Source organism: Ascaphus truei, chromosome 5 (genome assembly GCF_040206685.1).
Source record: "Ascaphus truei isolate aAscTru1 chromosome 5, aAscTru1.hap1, whole genome shotgun sequence".
NCBI lineage: Eukaryota > Metazoa > Chordata > Amphibia > Anura > Ascaphidae > Ascaphus > Ascaphus truei.
The window spans coordinates 199,249,815-199,265,770 of NC_134487.1; the positions used below are offsets into that span (position 1 = coordinate 199,249,815).

Genomic DNA, 15,956 nt, shown 5'->3' on the forward strand with positions numbered 1-15,956 from the left:
ACCACCCTCACCATCCAATCTAAACTAGCAAATATGGTATCACATTGGTGTAAAGAGAAAGACTTAGGGCATTTGCTGTTTCATTTGAAAGGATTTAGGTCTGTTTGATTGAAATAGTTGGAAGACAGCAATGAAGGGGCAGCCGTGATATTGTCAGCACAGTTGGAAGAAAGATAATGGACCAGTAAATCATTTATTATCTAGGTGGGTGAATGGGTGGTTTATGATCCCGATTTAGAGAATGAAAAGGGGTGGCCCCCATAAGTCTGATGGCATTCATCTATAAGATATTGGTCTTGATCTGTGGAATGTAACTTTGCAGGACATTTTGAATAAAGTTGTGGAAATGCTGGAAACAACAGGCCTAATTAAAGGTTTTAAATAGCACCATTTGAGGTTGCAGCTTTGGAGAATGTTTTAGTGATGATAACTTGCCAGTGCCGGCCAGAGCTCTGATTAATGTTTGACACAAAATTTGGTCTGAATGTGAAGGAGAGCTGTATCAGCTTGGCGGTAGGTACTGGTGGCTTTCCCTTAGTGGTCTTTGGGTTTTATATGGTGGTGTGCTGGGTGGCACCTGGTGGCAGAGGCAGGCCGTGGCTGAGTGCCAGGATCCTGATGTCTGGGTAATGGCACGCTGGCAGGGTGTGTAGGAGGAAGCGGACGGTTCAGTTTCCATTTGGTTTAACTTGTCTGAAGGTAAAATTGGCAGCAGCTTTACAATATTTGCTGCCAGGGGAGGTTACTTTTTTGGGGTGATAACAGGGGGTGGAGGAATGCTTGAAGGGAACAAGGTTAGGTATATGAAAATGTATAGAATAGAAATTAAGCACACCAACCTTTTCTCCTCTTTCACCTCGTTCCCCCTTGTCTCCACTTAGTCCATGGAATCCCTGTAAAGATGAAGATACTGTACACATTTTGGCCAATATGTACAAAACAGTACATGTACACAAATAAATATACTGTAAACAAGTGAACCTCTGTTTCAGTTTTTATGGTATAGAAACTATACTTTCACTCAGCTAACAAATAGAAGTACAGCTCAACTCCGTTATAGATGTGTGGTTCCCGAAGGGAAAGGTGAAGCGGAGCACATCCGTGCAATCAAGGGGTAAATCCAGGATAACAGCCAGTCTGATAAAAACCTTCTTTATTGGGTAAACGACAGCATGGTGCAGAAAAAGGTTGCTCTTACGCGTTTCACGCCACGATTGGCGCTTCGTCAGAGTGTACTCTCTGACGAAGCGCCAATCGTGGCGTGAAACGCGTAGGTACACAAAAGAAAGTGCTTTGACGCTACAATCCCTTGTAAATAGGGATACAGCAAATAATAAATCTAAATAGAAAGTATAACAGAACACAATGTGTACAGGGCAGCCAAGAACAATAGCAGAACAACACCAGAGAAAGCACAATGAACATATACAGACCAGCGCCCAAAAGAATCCAATAAGTCCCAAATAAAGTCCAACAAATGAAGGGGGAGAGAATCCAGATGATCCAATCCCTAGAAGATCTCCAATCCTGCTTCACTGGTCTCACACGTTCTAACAACCAGCTCTCTTGTTGTGAGAATGTGTGAGACCAGTGAAGCAGGATACAGCGTCATCGTGTTATCGTGAGAGAGGCTGCATTGGACGTGTGCAGTTGTGTGTGCTTTCCCCTTCCCCTGCATCCATCTTGGAGAGTCCTCCGAAGCCAGAGGGAAACGGGACGCATACCATACATCGGGGAGCCCACGAGGACCCTCACTGCTACCGGCATCTGCTTATACTCAGTTACACACGCGCAAATACTCCGGTCCTGCTGTAAGTAGGGTTTTGCATTTTAACCCCTTGATGACCCGCTGCAGCAGGCTCCTTTGTTTTAATAAATAGTTATTTTATTTTCAGCTAGTGTATTAAGTGTTATGTCTCTTGTTATGTGTTTTGTGTTGTTTGTCTAATTTTAATAATACGAGTTACACTATGATTTTCTTTTTTGTCTTTGTCCCTATGTTACGGACCCCTGGATTGGAGATCTTCTAGTGATTGGATCATCTGGATTCTCTCCCCCTTAATTTGTTGGACTTTATTTGGGACTTATTGGACTCTTTTGGGCGCTGGTCTGTATATGTTCATTGCGAAACGCGTAAGAGCAACCTTTTTCTGCACCATGCTGTCGTTTACCCAATAAAGAAGTTTTTTATCAGACTGGCTGTTATCCTGGATTTACCCCTTGATTGCACGGCTGTGCTCCGCTTCACCTTTCCCTTCGGGAACCACACATCTACAGATTCCAGGGGACGGAGGAACATCAGGTTACTGCATGTGAGTTACACCTTTGTTGGTTTCTACTGGGACGTATACACATGGTAGCGCTTGAGATACAGTCCCAATCGGAAGTGATTTAGTGGGATTTCTTACATCTCCTATCTACAGCACCTACCAGGACCTTATACATGTTTTCTCATAGTTTAGCGCTTACCTGTGTATAACAGGACACAGTTATACTGCAGATCCCTGTTTGAGGAAGTTCTTCAATTAAGATTATCTGTATTATTTATGTTACTAGTTACCTTGGTCATTACAGCACTATCTATCAGAACTCTGTTCTATAAGCTCCATATCAACTCCATTATAGCGCGGTCCTCGGGGGCCACCCGATCCGACCGTGCTATAACTTGAGTCGCTCTAATTTTTTTTTTAAATGGCCACCGCACGCCCGATCGGGAGGAGGGGGGAGGAGGGAGGTGGAGTGAGGCGCCAGCAGTCCTACATGGCCCCTATCAGCCACTGTAGTTCTCCCAACATTCCCCGCACTCCCCTCAGCAGCTCCGCACCAGCCAACCATGGATCCCCGCAACTATCCTCCAGCCTCGCACTGATCCCCCCTCACCTATTCCCCCAGCCTCGCACTGATCCCCACACCCACCCCCAGCCTCGCGCTTATCCCCGCACCGCCCCCCCAGCCTCGCACTGATCCCCGCACCGCCCCCCTAGCCTCGTGCTGATCCCCGCACCGACCCCCACCCAGCCTCGTGCCGATCCCTCAGCCTTGCACCGTTCCCCCCCCTCAGCAGCCCCAAGATGCCCCCAAAGGTGGGCTGTGACACCAAAGGCAGGGGGGCTGTGTGTGTGGTGTGTGTGTGTTGTGTGTGCTGTGTGTGCTGTGAGTGTGTGCAGAGTGCTATAAGTGTGTGCAGTGTGCTGTGACTGTGTGCAGTGTGCTGTGAGTGTGTGTAGTGTGCTGTGAGTGTGTGCAGTGAAAATGTGCTGTGTGCTGGTGCTGTGTGTGCTGTGAGTGTGTGCAGTGTGCATTGAGTGTATGCAGTGTGCTGTGTGCTGTGTGCTGGTGCTGTGTGTGCTGTGAGTGTGTGCAGTGTGCTGTGAGTGTATGCAGTAAGTGTGTGCAGTGTGCTGTGCAGTGTGCTGTGAGTGTGCTGTGAGTGTGTGCAATGTGTGCTGTGCTGTGAGTGTGTGCAGTGTGCTGTGAGTGTATGCAGTGTGCTGTGAGTGTGTGCAGTGTACTGTGAGTGTGTGCAGTGTGCTGTGAGTGTGTGCAGTGTGCTGTGTGCTGTGTGCTGGTGCTGTGTGTGCTGTGAGTGTGTGCAGTGTGCTGTGAGTGTATGCAGTAAGTGTATGCCGTGTGCAGTGAGTGTATGCAGTGTGCTGTGAGTGTGTGCAGTGTGCTGTGTGCTGTGTGCTGGTGCTGTGTGTGCTGTGAGTGTGTGCAGTGTGCTGTGAGTGTATGCAGTAAGTGTGTGCAGTGTGCTGTGCAGTGTGCTGTGAGTGTGCTGTGAGTGTGCTGTGAGTGTGTGCAATGTGTGCTGGGCTGTGAGTGTGTGCAGTGTGCTGTGAGTGTATGCAGTGTGCTGTGAGTGTGTGCAGTGTACTGTGAGTGTGTGCAGTGTGCTGTGAGTGTGTGCAGTGTCCTGTGTGCTGGTGCTATGTGTGCAGTGAGTGTGTGCAGTGTGCAGTGAGTGTATGCAGTGTGCTGTGTGCTGTGAGTGTATGCAGTGTGCAGTGAGTGAATGCAGTGTGCTATGAGTGTGTGCAGTGTGCAGTGAGTGTATGCAGTGTGCAGTGAGTGTATGCAGTATGCTGTGAGTGTGCTGTGAGTGTGTGCAATGTGTGCTGGGCTGTGAGTGTGTGCAGTGTTCTGTGAGTGTATGCAGTGTGCAGTGAGTGTGTGCAGTGTGCTGTGAGTGTGCTGTGAGTGTGTGCAATGTGTGCTGGGCTGTGAGTGTGTGCAATGTGCTGTGCGTGTATGCAGTGTACAGTGAGTGTATGCAGTGTGCAGTGACTGTATGCAGTGTGCTGTGAGTGTGTGCAATGTGTGCTGGGCTGTGAGTGTGTGCAGTGTGCTGTGAGTGTATGCAGTGCGCAGTGAGCGTATGCAGTGTTCAGTGAGTGTATGCAGTGTGCAGTGAGTGTATGCAGTGTGCTGTGTGTGTACAGTGTGTAGTGTGCAAAAAAAATTAAATTCGGGGGCCATGCTCAAACCACGTTATCTGCGGATCCGCGTTATAGAGGATCGCGCTATAACGGGGTTGAGCTGTATTATTTTAAGCAAGTCTGTCTAGATATCTTTATGGACATAGACATCACCTCAGTCATAATAACTATCATAAAAAACATTTTCATTAATTTGATTAGATCGGGATAGGTAATAATCCCACTGTATTAATATGACTTATCTATATTGATCCTGTATACACAGGTGAGACAAAGGAAGAGTGCTTATTTGTATAGTCTTGGCCTTTCTTTACACACTATAATATAGATAGCGATACATATATGAACACACATACTAAAATGAGCAGATAAGAAAGAAGAGGATGAGAAAGAACAGACTACCAAGAAGGCTATGGAATTGTTGGGGATGTAGGGAAATCCAGCTGTAAGCAATCAACTTGCTGCAGTAGAGAGTAGAGAAAGTTTGTCATGTTTAGGAGTAGTGATTCCATTCCAAATATAGGCCTTATTTAATGCAATCATGTGCTATCATAACTCTGTGCCCAGGACATATTTGAAAATGTGAGGTAACTCTCAATCTATTACTTCCTGGTAAAACAATTTATAAATAAATAAAAGACGAGAACTTTGTAGGTGATTTCACCTACAAAGTTCTCGTCTTTTATTTATTTATTTATACATTGTTTTACCAGGAAGTAATAGATTGAGAGTTACCTCATGTTTTCAAGTATGTCCTGCGCACAGAGTTATGGTAGTACATGATTGCATTAAATAAAGAGTGGTAATACATTCAATTTACAGACATTTCATGGACAGACAATGTATGATTAAGGGCCTATGTAACAGTTACAGACAAGGTTAACATTGTGTTAGAAGAGGTAGGACCGGTCTGCAATGTGTTGTATTACAACACTTTACCCAACCCAGTAACCAAGCAGCGAACTGCAGCAAACGGCTAATACCCTTTGGCTGCCGCCAAAGGCTTCCCACCTTCTGAACGAATTCAGTTGGGCTTTGAAATTCCTTTGTCCAGTCATAAACACTGCAGGGGGTTGGGCTGATGAAACACATTGCAGCAAGGACCCTTTCAAAGACGCCTGCCTTTGGGGCAACGCAGATGTAGACTGAAGGGGTTACCTTCAAGGCTCTACTACCTTCAAGGCTCCTCACTAAATATTGGCTTTGATTTCTCATTATGCCCCTGTTCATTTCCTGCTCTCTACCCATAACTGTCTTGTCTCCACCCCTTTCATCTCTACTGCTCTCTCTAGCCTTAAACCTTTCTCTCTCACTGCACCTTACCTGTGGAACTCCCTCACAGTCAGTATACACCAAGCGTCTTCTCTCACCCCCTTTAAGTCAAATCCTGAAGCTCACCTTTTAAATTAAGTATTTCATTAGCCTGGACTCATAGCTAATGTCCCCAATCCACAGTCATTCCTACCAACAATTATGGTCCTGCACTGCCATCTACTTCACTTAAGTAAGTCTCTCAGCATATCACTTAGATTGTAACTCTCTGGAGAAGGGATTTCCTTTCCAATTGTCTGATTTTGCTTGTTGCATTTTTCTATTGTAATTCCCTGTACTGTATTATCTCTTTTATAAAGTGCTCATTACAGCTGTGGGAGCTATATAATTAAAGACATACATACAACACCCCTTTATAGACTGCCATTTGTGCTAAATTCAGGTGAACTGGGGGGAAATTCTGGCAAAAATCTAGCAAAATTGATCAAATGTTGTCCGAATTCTGTCAAATGACCAAATTAGGAACAAATACATTAAAAGAGTGCACAACTCTCATAGTGAAGTATTGTTATTCAATTAAGACATATAAAAGGTAAGTATTGCATGAACAGAAAGGAAATAAAATCAGGCTTATCGTGATGTGGAACCAGCTTCACAATGTTATTGGAAGCGACTGCCTCCCCCCACAAAAATATACGTAATGCAGCAAAGATGTAAACGGCACCAGTCTCTTCTGGACTTTCGCAGCAAACATCTGGTCCAGGATGCAACTCGGCTGTAAAATCCATCTAACGCAGACGTCATCACCAAGAGGTACGCATCGGCTACAGTGACTGTAATGATGTGCTAGGTGGCATTCTGTTTGCTGCGGATGTCCAGGAGGGAGGCGTCCTGTTGCCATTTACATCTTTTCTGCATTTTGAATCTTTCTGTGGAGGGAGGCAGCCACTTCCAGTGCCATCTTGACTCTGATTCCAAATCATGATAAGCCTGATTTTATTTACTTTCTCTACGTGTGATATTGACCTTTTACATGTCTTAATTGAATAACAATACTTTACTGAAAGAGTTGAGCGCTCTTTAAAAAATAAATAAATAAATAATGTATTGTTCCTAGTCTTGCGATGTTGAGCCTTTGCTACTTTAAACAGCAGACCTCTAGAATCCTGACATCTTCCCAGCCAACAAGGGAAGCATTTTAAATATATATTTTCTATATACTATCATCACTATGACTGACCTTCTCACTCATTGGTCAAATCACTCTATGCACTTTTAGGAGCACTATACGTTTTCTGTGTATCCACTGACTCGTGCCAGTGTTTAAATATTTAATACTCACTAAGTTTTATTAGTCACTTTATTCAAATCACTCACTACAGCATCTGTTGCGTTCCAGTGTTTTCTTTTCACATCACATTTGGCCAAATTGTTGACATTTTTAGCAATGTGAATTCTTGTTAAACAATTTCAATTAAACCGTGAAAAGTTTAGAACACAAAGTTTATAAATGTAGCAGTATAAATTTGAAGACATTTGCATATCTCTACTCGGCAGTGCTAGTCACTAAATATAGCAGTCTAATATTTTTTATACTTTTTTTTTTAATACATATTAATTGCTACTGCTTATACAATTAATGTTAGCTGGCATTTTTTCCCCCCAAAGCTTTGAGGCAATAAATGCAAGATGGAAAATAATTTAGCTGATGGAAAATGCAAAGTGAGTTATAAGAATGGAACAATACTGTGCTAAATATAGTAATTTACTTCTGTAAGAATACTTACATCTAAGCCTGGTTCACCAGATTTTCCCTATTGTGAGAAACAGAAGGAAATTGTTAGGTTTTTTTTTAGATACACTTTTTTTGTTTTTTAGTTACCTGTATGAACAAAGGTGGCATTAATGAATGCATAATATTTATGGGATAGAATGCTTTGGTTGGATACTGTTTCTTTCCGCTGTGATGAGCACTTCATTTAGAAAACAAGTAAAGAATATTTACATAATTTAAATTAGCATGGTTCTCTCTCAGGTGTGTTCACAGTTATCTCTCCACATGTTTAATAACAGAGTATTTTGTGATGTATATAAGTTAACGATTATGTCACAGAATTGATCTTTCTCCACTTCAGCAAACCCCAAATCTCAGGATGGATTCATCTCTGGTGAAATACAAAGTTAAATCTAAAATTACGTTTGTACAAAAATGTTGAATTTTATGTCGACTTTCAAAATTGTAAAAGATTTGGTTGAAATTTTCCAGAAGCTTGACCAAAACACAGGCAACACGAGTTTGGAAGTTCGTAGGAAGATGTCAGATAAGTTTCTTTGAAAAAGTGAGTTTTTAGGCAAACTTGTGGGAGAGTGTGGGAGAGAAACTAATATTATTAGAGAGTAAATTCAACATGTGAGGGGCAGCATGTGGGAGTGGAAGAGGAAGTGGGAGGAGGTAGTCATGGGCTTGACCAAATGTAATCTGAAATGTATCGAGGGGAAGAGTCAGGGAACAGCTTTGTATTTGAGAACTAAGATGTAACACCAGATGATGGTGGCAATTCTTTTTGTTATAGTATGTCAATCCAGATGTTTTTGAAAACAATTAGATTTTTTTTACACAATGCTTTATCTTAAAAGATATCGACAGATGTAGCTGACATTATTGCAACCCGTGGTGCACTGCAGCAGGACATACACAATGCACCAGTGGCAGAAGCTGCCATTGTCAGCCCTGTGTGAGAAGGGGTCTACATCTATAGCTTATAATTATCCAGAAATCATCCATTATGTGTAGAGATGTGTGAAATATTCGCCTAAGTATGTGAACCAGGCAAAATTTGCACTTTTTTTGTATATAAATCAGCAAAGTTCGCAACACATTTGCCAAGTTAATGGACCAGATTCCCTCCCATTCAGAAATATGGGATTTGCTTGAGATGGAGGAGAAGCGGCAAAAGTCACACAGTATTTCAGGCTTGGGATAGTAGCAAATGTTCAAAAGTAAAGGGACACTTTGAACATAACTAGCAGTGTGCATATATTCTTTATGTGTGTGGCTGCAGCCTTAAAGCATTCTTCTACGCAAAAACCACTAAAAAAAAGATACGATTGATGGGATTTTTTAATGGCTCTGGGCATTATGGTTATAAGTGAATCCATCATGAATATAGCTTCATAAGATTAGTGAGATATAAAGCTATAGTCATAGCAGGGAAATGTGCTATGACAAAAAAAATCTACTGTAAGACACTAAAAAAGTAATTTAAGTGGGTTAAATATAACTATTGCCGCACCCAATGTAAATAAAAAATATATATATCCTCAATTATCTAGTTTTAACCTATTCAAGATTTCTTTCATTGCATACACATATCATCGTTCTAGGGGTAAAAATCATTAACTACATTATTTGAGTACTGAGAAAAAGGCGATTAAATTTTATTTTTGACATTACTTCAAAATCATAATGAGTTTTATGTTTTGGTAAATCTGAACAATGACTAAATAGGCACTTGCTGAGTTTTTATATACATTCTTACACTTAAATGACCTGTATATGCATTGCCTCTTGAAATAAATCAAAATAATACAGTAATAAATAAATACCTTTTCTCCTTTGGCACCCGGTAGGCCAATAAGTCCTGAAGGACCAGCAGGGCCCTAAAAAGTAAGTCATATAGTTTAAGGCAAATATACTTGAAGGGGTTAAAATTATATGTCAGCTCTACAAGTCTCAGGGATTGAAAGGGGGAATATAATCTGCTAGCTTTATCTTTCTTATATGGGCTATTCCAGTACTGAGAGAATTAACTCACTATGCTAATTGTAATCTTTATTTACTTCTGTTGTTCTCAGTTTGTCTTTTATACAATAGCACAAGAGCAGTAAAATGTCCCAAACAATACAGATGCATGTTCTTGAGAAACATTCCCTGTATTTCTCTTTGTAATGTAGAAGTAGAAACTGCTGGCCAAACACAAGCAAGATGTAGTGATTTACTAATGCTTTGTCCAAAGACACAGATACATAACCTCTACAGAAACGTGTTATTTCTCATTGTTAAACATGATATGTTATGTATTAACATGCCCTTAGTTTTTTGTATAAATGTTGGGGCACAACTGAATAAAACTTTGAAGTGTGGAAGCAGCAGCCCTGTTGTCTGACTCCTCTCTTCCCGAGCTCGTATTTGTCTGTGTTTCGGAGACTGCTAAACCAGTGCTGTCCAAATCTCCCTAGGTTGAATAAAGTGATTCCTACCAAAGTGAAAAAGTAACCCTTTCAATACTTGTTATTTAATAGAAAAAAAATCTATATATTATATATATTCATACTCACAGGTGGTCCACTATATCCTTTTTCACCATGGTTTCCTTTCTCTCCCTTTAGCCCATCAAATCCCTGCAATAGATTACATAAATACTGATACCTGTATATACATTTCATAGTGCAAACTATATTGTGCACAACTGTATGCATATAGTGCACAACTGTATGATTAAATATACAGCTCAACACCCTTATAACGCTGTGCTTGGGGTCAAAATAATCACACCGCGCTATAAGCGGACCGCGTTAGAAATAATGTACAATTGTATGCATTGTACAATAAAGTATTTAAGACACCAATAATCGTGTTGTAAAGTATTCATAAATACAAAAATTGGGAGCCACGCTTGCAAAGCGTTATAAGCGGACTCGCGTTGTAACGGATCACGTTATAATGGAGTTGAGCTGTGTGTATATATATATATATATATAGATAGGGAAGGGGGTCATCCCTGCTCAACCTTAATGTTCATAAGTATATAATTAAGATGGTGGTGCAGTGGGAAAGAACAGATATATTTACAAAAAAGTGATCAAGAGGTGATCACCAAAAAGGTTCCCATTATATTGCACTCAGCCTATAAATTCCTAATGATTCAACAGTAGGTGTCCCAGAGTTGCATTGTTAGTGCAAAACACCAAGGAGGTAAGTACAATGAAAAAATGAAAATAATAAAATTTTATTAAACTCTTCTATCAAAAAAAACCACTCTAATAAAATATTAAAAATCTTGCCTCTATTGTTAACACAGTGTGTGCTGTTTACTCCATTAGTGTCCAATAGTGCTTGTGTCAGAAAAAACTCTAGATACCAAATTGACTCCAGGTGCTAGTATATGCAGAGGTTAGTAAACACCCTAATCATGGGTGTGCATTTCAATCTTGGTTTCCCTTTCTGAAACAAAATGTTCATGTGTATGATGCTACACTTTGCAACAGTTCACAGTGCATTGATGTCTGTGATACAAACACAGCAACAGTTAATACTGTATGTCAAGCAGTGCTGTTAAAGTTATACACTTGTGAATCCTGTAGGTAAATGTTACTCAATGACATGGAGTGTATCAATAATTTTTGCACTCTCATAGTGCCTTTCAATGTATAAGGATCACTGTCTACCACCATAGATAGCAAGTCATATAAGCAAACATAAACATATGTGCAAGGTCTGTTTCAGACACAAGCCTATCTTGAATAGTTCTAAAGCGGCTCTAATGGATAGACGTTAGTTGCGGCTCAGAAACACAGCCAATCCACTGTGCATCAAACAAGGGGTTAATACCCTCTATGTGTATATATATACACTGTTTTTAAGTAAACCCTTGCCTGCTTTATTCATTGGAACACCACCGGAAGAAGAGATCAGTGTATCTCGAAAGCTCGCGCATATAAAAGCATTTCGTTAGCCACAGAACGGTATCGTCTATTCGTTTTTTATTATATATATATATTTAATGAAAAAGATATATGAGTAATACAAGGCACTACCAAGAAAACACTTTACCTTAGGCCCTTGAATTCCTGCATGTCCCTGAAAAACAAAAATATGCATTCATGAAGCAGGTTTGCAATATACTGTAGCAGTTAAGTGTGTGATAATGTATACACTTACTTTTTAATCATTAGCTACAGTAAATTGATTACTACAAAATGGTAAGGAGCAACACCAATTTTTGAAATATAATTTATACTATGTATATGTTTCATCAGCTAAAATAGTAATAGTTCACACCTTGTATAGATGATATATTATTTCAATTTTCCACTACACATGGAAATACATGAGTGAGAGTCCTATTATGGAGTTTCTTTTTTATTTATTTTTATGGGCTATATCGGGCCCCTACAATATCTTTCCCCTTGAGAACCCTTAATACCCAAGTCTGACGTGGGTACACACAGATAAAGCTCCTCCCCTTAGTTCAGTCTGGACAGGAAAAAGATCATACCCTCAAGGTTCAAATAAAGTGCTTACTTCCCCATCTGCGTTTTATTTTTTCTGTCCTTGCTCAATTGGGCAAACGAGAATATGACAGATCTCTACTCTATATATTTTAAGAAAATATAATACTGAGGCTGATTACTTTCGCAGGAATATAGTTTATGTTGAGGAGAGTTTTATTGACATTTATTGACAATTTATTTGCATTTCGCAATTTATTTGCCAAATGCAAAAGTTCTTGAGTTCTTCTCCAGGTTCAAACTAGAGGGGCAGAACAAGTAGTTGATGTCAGTAATATGGGATTTCAGTTGATGTTTTCTCTCCTATTACGTAGCAACAATATTCAGAACAATAAGAAGGGAGTAGATGCAGGTTATTGCAGTTCTTCCCAACAGGCAAAGAAGGGCTTGGTATGTGGTAACAATGAGAATGGCAGTGCCCAAATTGGGTAACATCTGAAAATTCCAAATGAGTTGTCGCAAGGTCCAGTTCTCCATCCAAATCTACAAAACATACCCTGATGGCATCAAAATTGAGAGGACGCAACTTAGGGAGAAGTGGCTAACAGGTACCATGGTCGGTATACTTTTAAAAGCAAGGACAAATTCTTCTTTCACTGTCTATTGTACGTTATGGAAAATATTTTTAACCGGTTACAGTTTACAGATTCAGAAAAGGTTCTATAAATCTTCAGTAAATGAAGTTAGCATTTTTATAAGAAGGCTTCAAGAAGAAGTTTCAATTAAGTTTCTTAATATGTGCAGATAGTAACCTCATCAAATTAAATTTAGCTAATCATTGATTAATGATAGCTTACCTCCAAGTAATAGGAAGGCTGTGACCCCAGTTCAAACCATTTATTTCCTCATAAGATCTCAATTTAGTGTTGGAAGTATTAATGGATCAGTTTAAGCCACTTGATATATCTTTATGATTACTCACTATAAAGGTCGTATTTTTGGTTGCCCTTAAATCATTGAGAAAACTAGGAGAAATCCTGCAGAGAGCAATTTCTGAGGATTCACCAGGTACTGCTTAGAACAGATCAATTTCTTAGTTTAAATATCATCACAAAAAAGAATTAACACTGCCATAATTCTATCCCGCTTCCTTCAATCTGTCCTGTACCTTCTACAAAGGCTGAACCATTTGGATTTGGTAATTGACAAAAATATACACGGAGAAAGTTTCAGGGCTCCTTAAGAGCTAATTTTAATAGGGCGGTGGCATCATGCTGGGCAGAAACACCTATTGCAACATCAGAAGAATACTGATCTTTGAAACAGACTGATGGTCCTCACTCCATATTTTTTACAAAGCATTAATGTGCAGAAGCAAAATTTGACCACAAACTTGTGCAGGTCATAGCAAAAAAAAACAACTGAAAAAACATATATTTTCTCCCCACCTGAGTAATTCTTTGGTATCTCACGTTTGTATTTACCTAATATATATATATTTTTTACCTCGAAACCTCATGGCATTATACAGTACATTTTCACCATCATGTATTATTTTTATTTGTGTGTGTGTGTGTGTTTTTATCGTTACTTGTTTATTTAATCAAGTGGAGTAAACCAGAAATGCATGGAAGGATTGAGACACCTTCTATGTGATCTTTTTTCCTATCTAGACTCCGCTAATAGGAGATACCCAAGTGTACTCTAGTGTGATGTAAGGGTTTTCCGAAAAGGAAATTATTAGGTAGGAATAACTTTTTTAAATGATAAAAATAGGGTGTACGTCATCGTTTTATGCCATATTTGGTATAATAAATTAATAGTGATGTTCTAGAAACTATCCATTTCCTGAAGAAAATAGAAATACAATGTTTAATAAATCATTTTCGATTTGATCTCAACAAAGTTATCATAAATGAATTAAACTGATTCGTATGCAGTATTGTAATTTTCCTCACACTTACAAAGTTATACAACGGTTATATTTAAAGCATGCAGAAAGGTCATCATACAGACATTCGCTTCCCATCCTCTAATCCGCAGGATTTCATGTTTCTGTGCTTACAATAGTGAGTTTATTTGTGTCTGGGCCACCTCCCATTTTAATGTTTGTATTATCACCTATTTTTTTTAAATAACATTTATTTGCATTTTATGTGGATATATTAAAGTGATACAGAAAAAAGAAGGGCGTCAAGTGATAAAAACAGTAACAAACTGGGACACAAAATTAGATTGTTGATATTTACTATATATAAAATAAATTATACAAATAGAGGATGGTATTAGGAGTGCAGCTTGAGTCGGGGAGGGAAGCAGTCCATATGACCAACTATTTTAGATTGTTTCAAAGATATGTTGCCATCTTAAAATTGGAAGATACTGTACAGTAGTTCTGTTTTTAGCTGTGAAATTATGGAAGATTATGCAGACAAATAATTATTGTTTAAGTTATATATACAGTGATACATTTTACTAGTAGAGATGTGCAAAATGTTTGCATGACAGAGAGAAATTAGAGAGATATTTGGTAGCATACCCATTTACTTTTATACCTTCCAAAACACTCTTCTATATAACATGTAGAGACGTACATGTGAACACACCAGAGATACCTGGGAAATATGCTAATGTAAATCATTGGAATCACTTTGAATATTTACATTTTTTTTATTTGCATACTCAACTTCCCTTGTTTCCCAAATATATCAGGTGTGTTTACAGGTGTGTCTCCCCATGTTGTATAGATGAGGGTTTTTGGAGGTATATTTAGTAAGTTAATGGGTACTCTATAAAACACTTTCAGTGTGCTTGCACTTGTTGCATAGAAAATGTATTGTCATGAAAATAATTTGCTTGTGTCAACCTGTTAATTACCTGGTTGTATACATCTCTCTCTATATGCTTTAAAATAACAGAAAACATACATGAGTGTATCCTGACAATACAATACAAATCATATAATGTTATTCTTGCATACACTTACCACTGGGCCTGGAGGACCTGGGAGTCCAGGAGGTCCTGGTTCTGATATGATCTTTAAAAAGAAGAACAACAATTTACAAAGCAATAAATATGTAATGCGTTTTACAATAATCATTTACATTTCTCATACAATAATGTATTCTTTTGATGATAAAAATTAATTTTGTAAGTGCTGACTGGTTTGCTGTACAGTTAATACAATTATATCAGCCTTGGTGTAAGAATTCCATTTCAGTGACATTATTATATTGTAATTAGGTTTGAATCCGGTATATAAAGACAAAATGCCAAGCACACAGTATGATATTGTCTGATTTGCAATGATTCTTCTTTAATACATATTATACAGTTAGGTCCGGAAATAATTGGACACTGCTACAATTTTCATAATTTTGGCTCTGTACGCCACCATGGGAACAAACAAACAATGGGGGAGTATGGGATTAGAAAGACATATACAATAATAATGGTGATGAATATTGACAGTAGTTCCAAAGGTGGGGGCGGGTTGTAAATATAATAATACTTATACGGCCATGTGTAAGCAACCACAATTAGTGATCACCTCCTTGAGGGCGAGCTGTGCCTCTCCCAGCTAGATATAGCTGTATGTTGATAGGGTTAGGGGAAATGATATATAATCTATAAGGCTATACTCACACGGCCCTGTGTGAGCTGGTGTAGAAATTGGTTACTTTGGGGTTAAATTTAACCCATCCACATCTATTCGTCACGTAATGGGGGTTTTCTCCAGTATCCAGGGCAGCACGAAAATCAGTGCTAACTCCCAGGCGTCAGCCAGGCTCTCCCCCCAGGTGTTATGATGCGTGGGGGGGGGGGGAGGGGTTGGGTGATGAGAAAAACGAGTGAGGCACGGTTCCAGTTAAATATTCACAAGAAATCGCATTTATTAATTAAAACAGCAAAGGGACTCACATACATATAGAATGGACCCCTGGCCTCCTCACGCAGTCCAGGATCGAGTTTGAGCAGCTTTGTGCGCCCTTCCCGCGTCCGGGATGCAGGAAG

At 39.5% G+C, this 15,956-nt stretch overlaps 1 protein-coding gene across 1 annotated transcript in view; it reads right to left on the bottom strand.

Annotated features, from left to right (window-relative positions):
• The window catches only part of COL23A1 (collagen type XXIII alpha 1 chain), a 218,110-nt gene that overhangs the window by 55,675 nt on the left and 146,479 nt on the right, over positions 1-15,956 (bottom strand). The window contains exons 19-24 of the mRNA XM_075599144.1: positions 14,929-14,979; positions 11,545-11,571; positions 10,050-10,112; positions 9,318-9,371; positions 7,499-7,525; positions 840-893 (exon numbers count right to left, since the gene is read on the bottom strand). Coding sequence (XP_075455259.1) covers positions 840-893; positions 7,499-7,525; positions 9,318-9,371; positions 10,050-10,112; positions 11,545-11,571; positions 14,929-14,979 — 276 coding nt within the window. The remainder of the gene's footprint in view (positions 1-839; positions 894-7,498; positions 7,526-9,317; positions 9,372-10,049; positions 10,113-11,544; positions 11,572-14,928; positions 14,980-15,956) is intronic.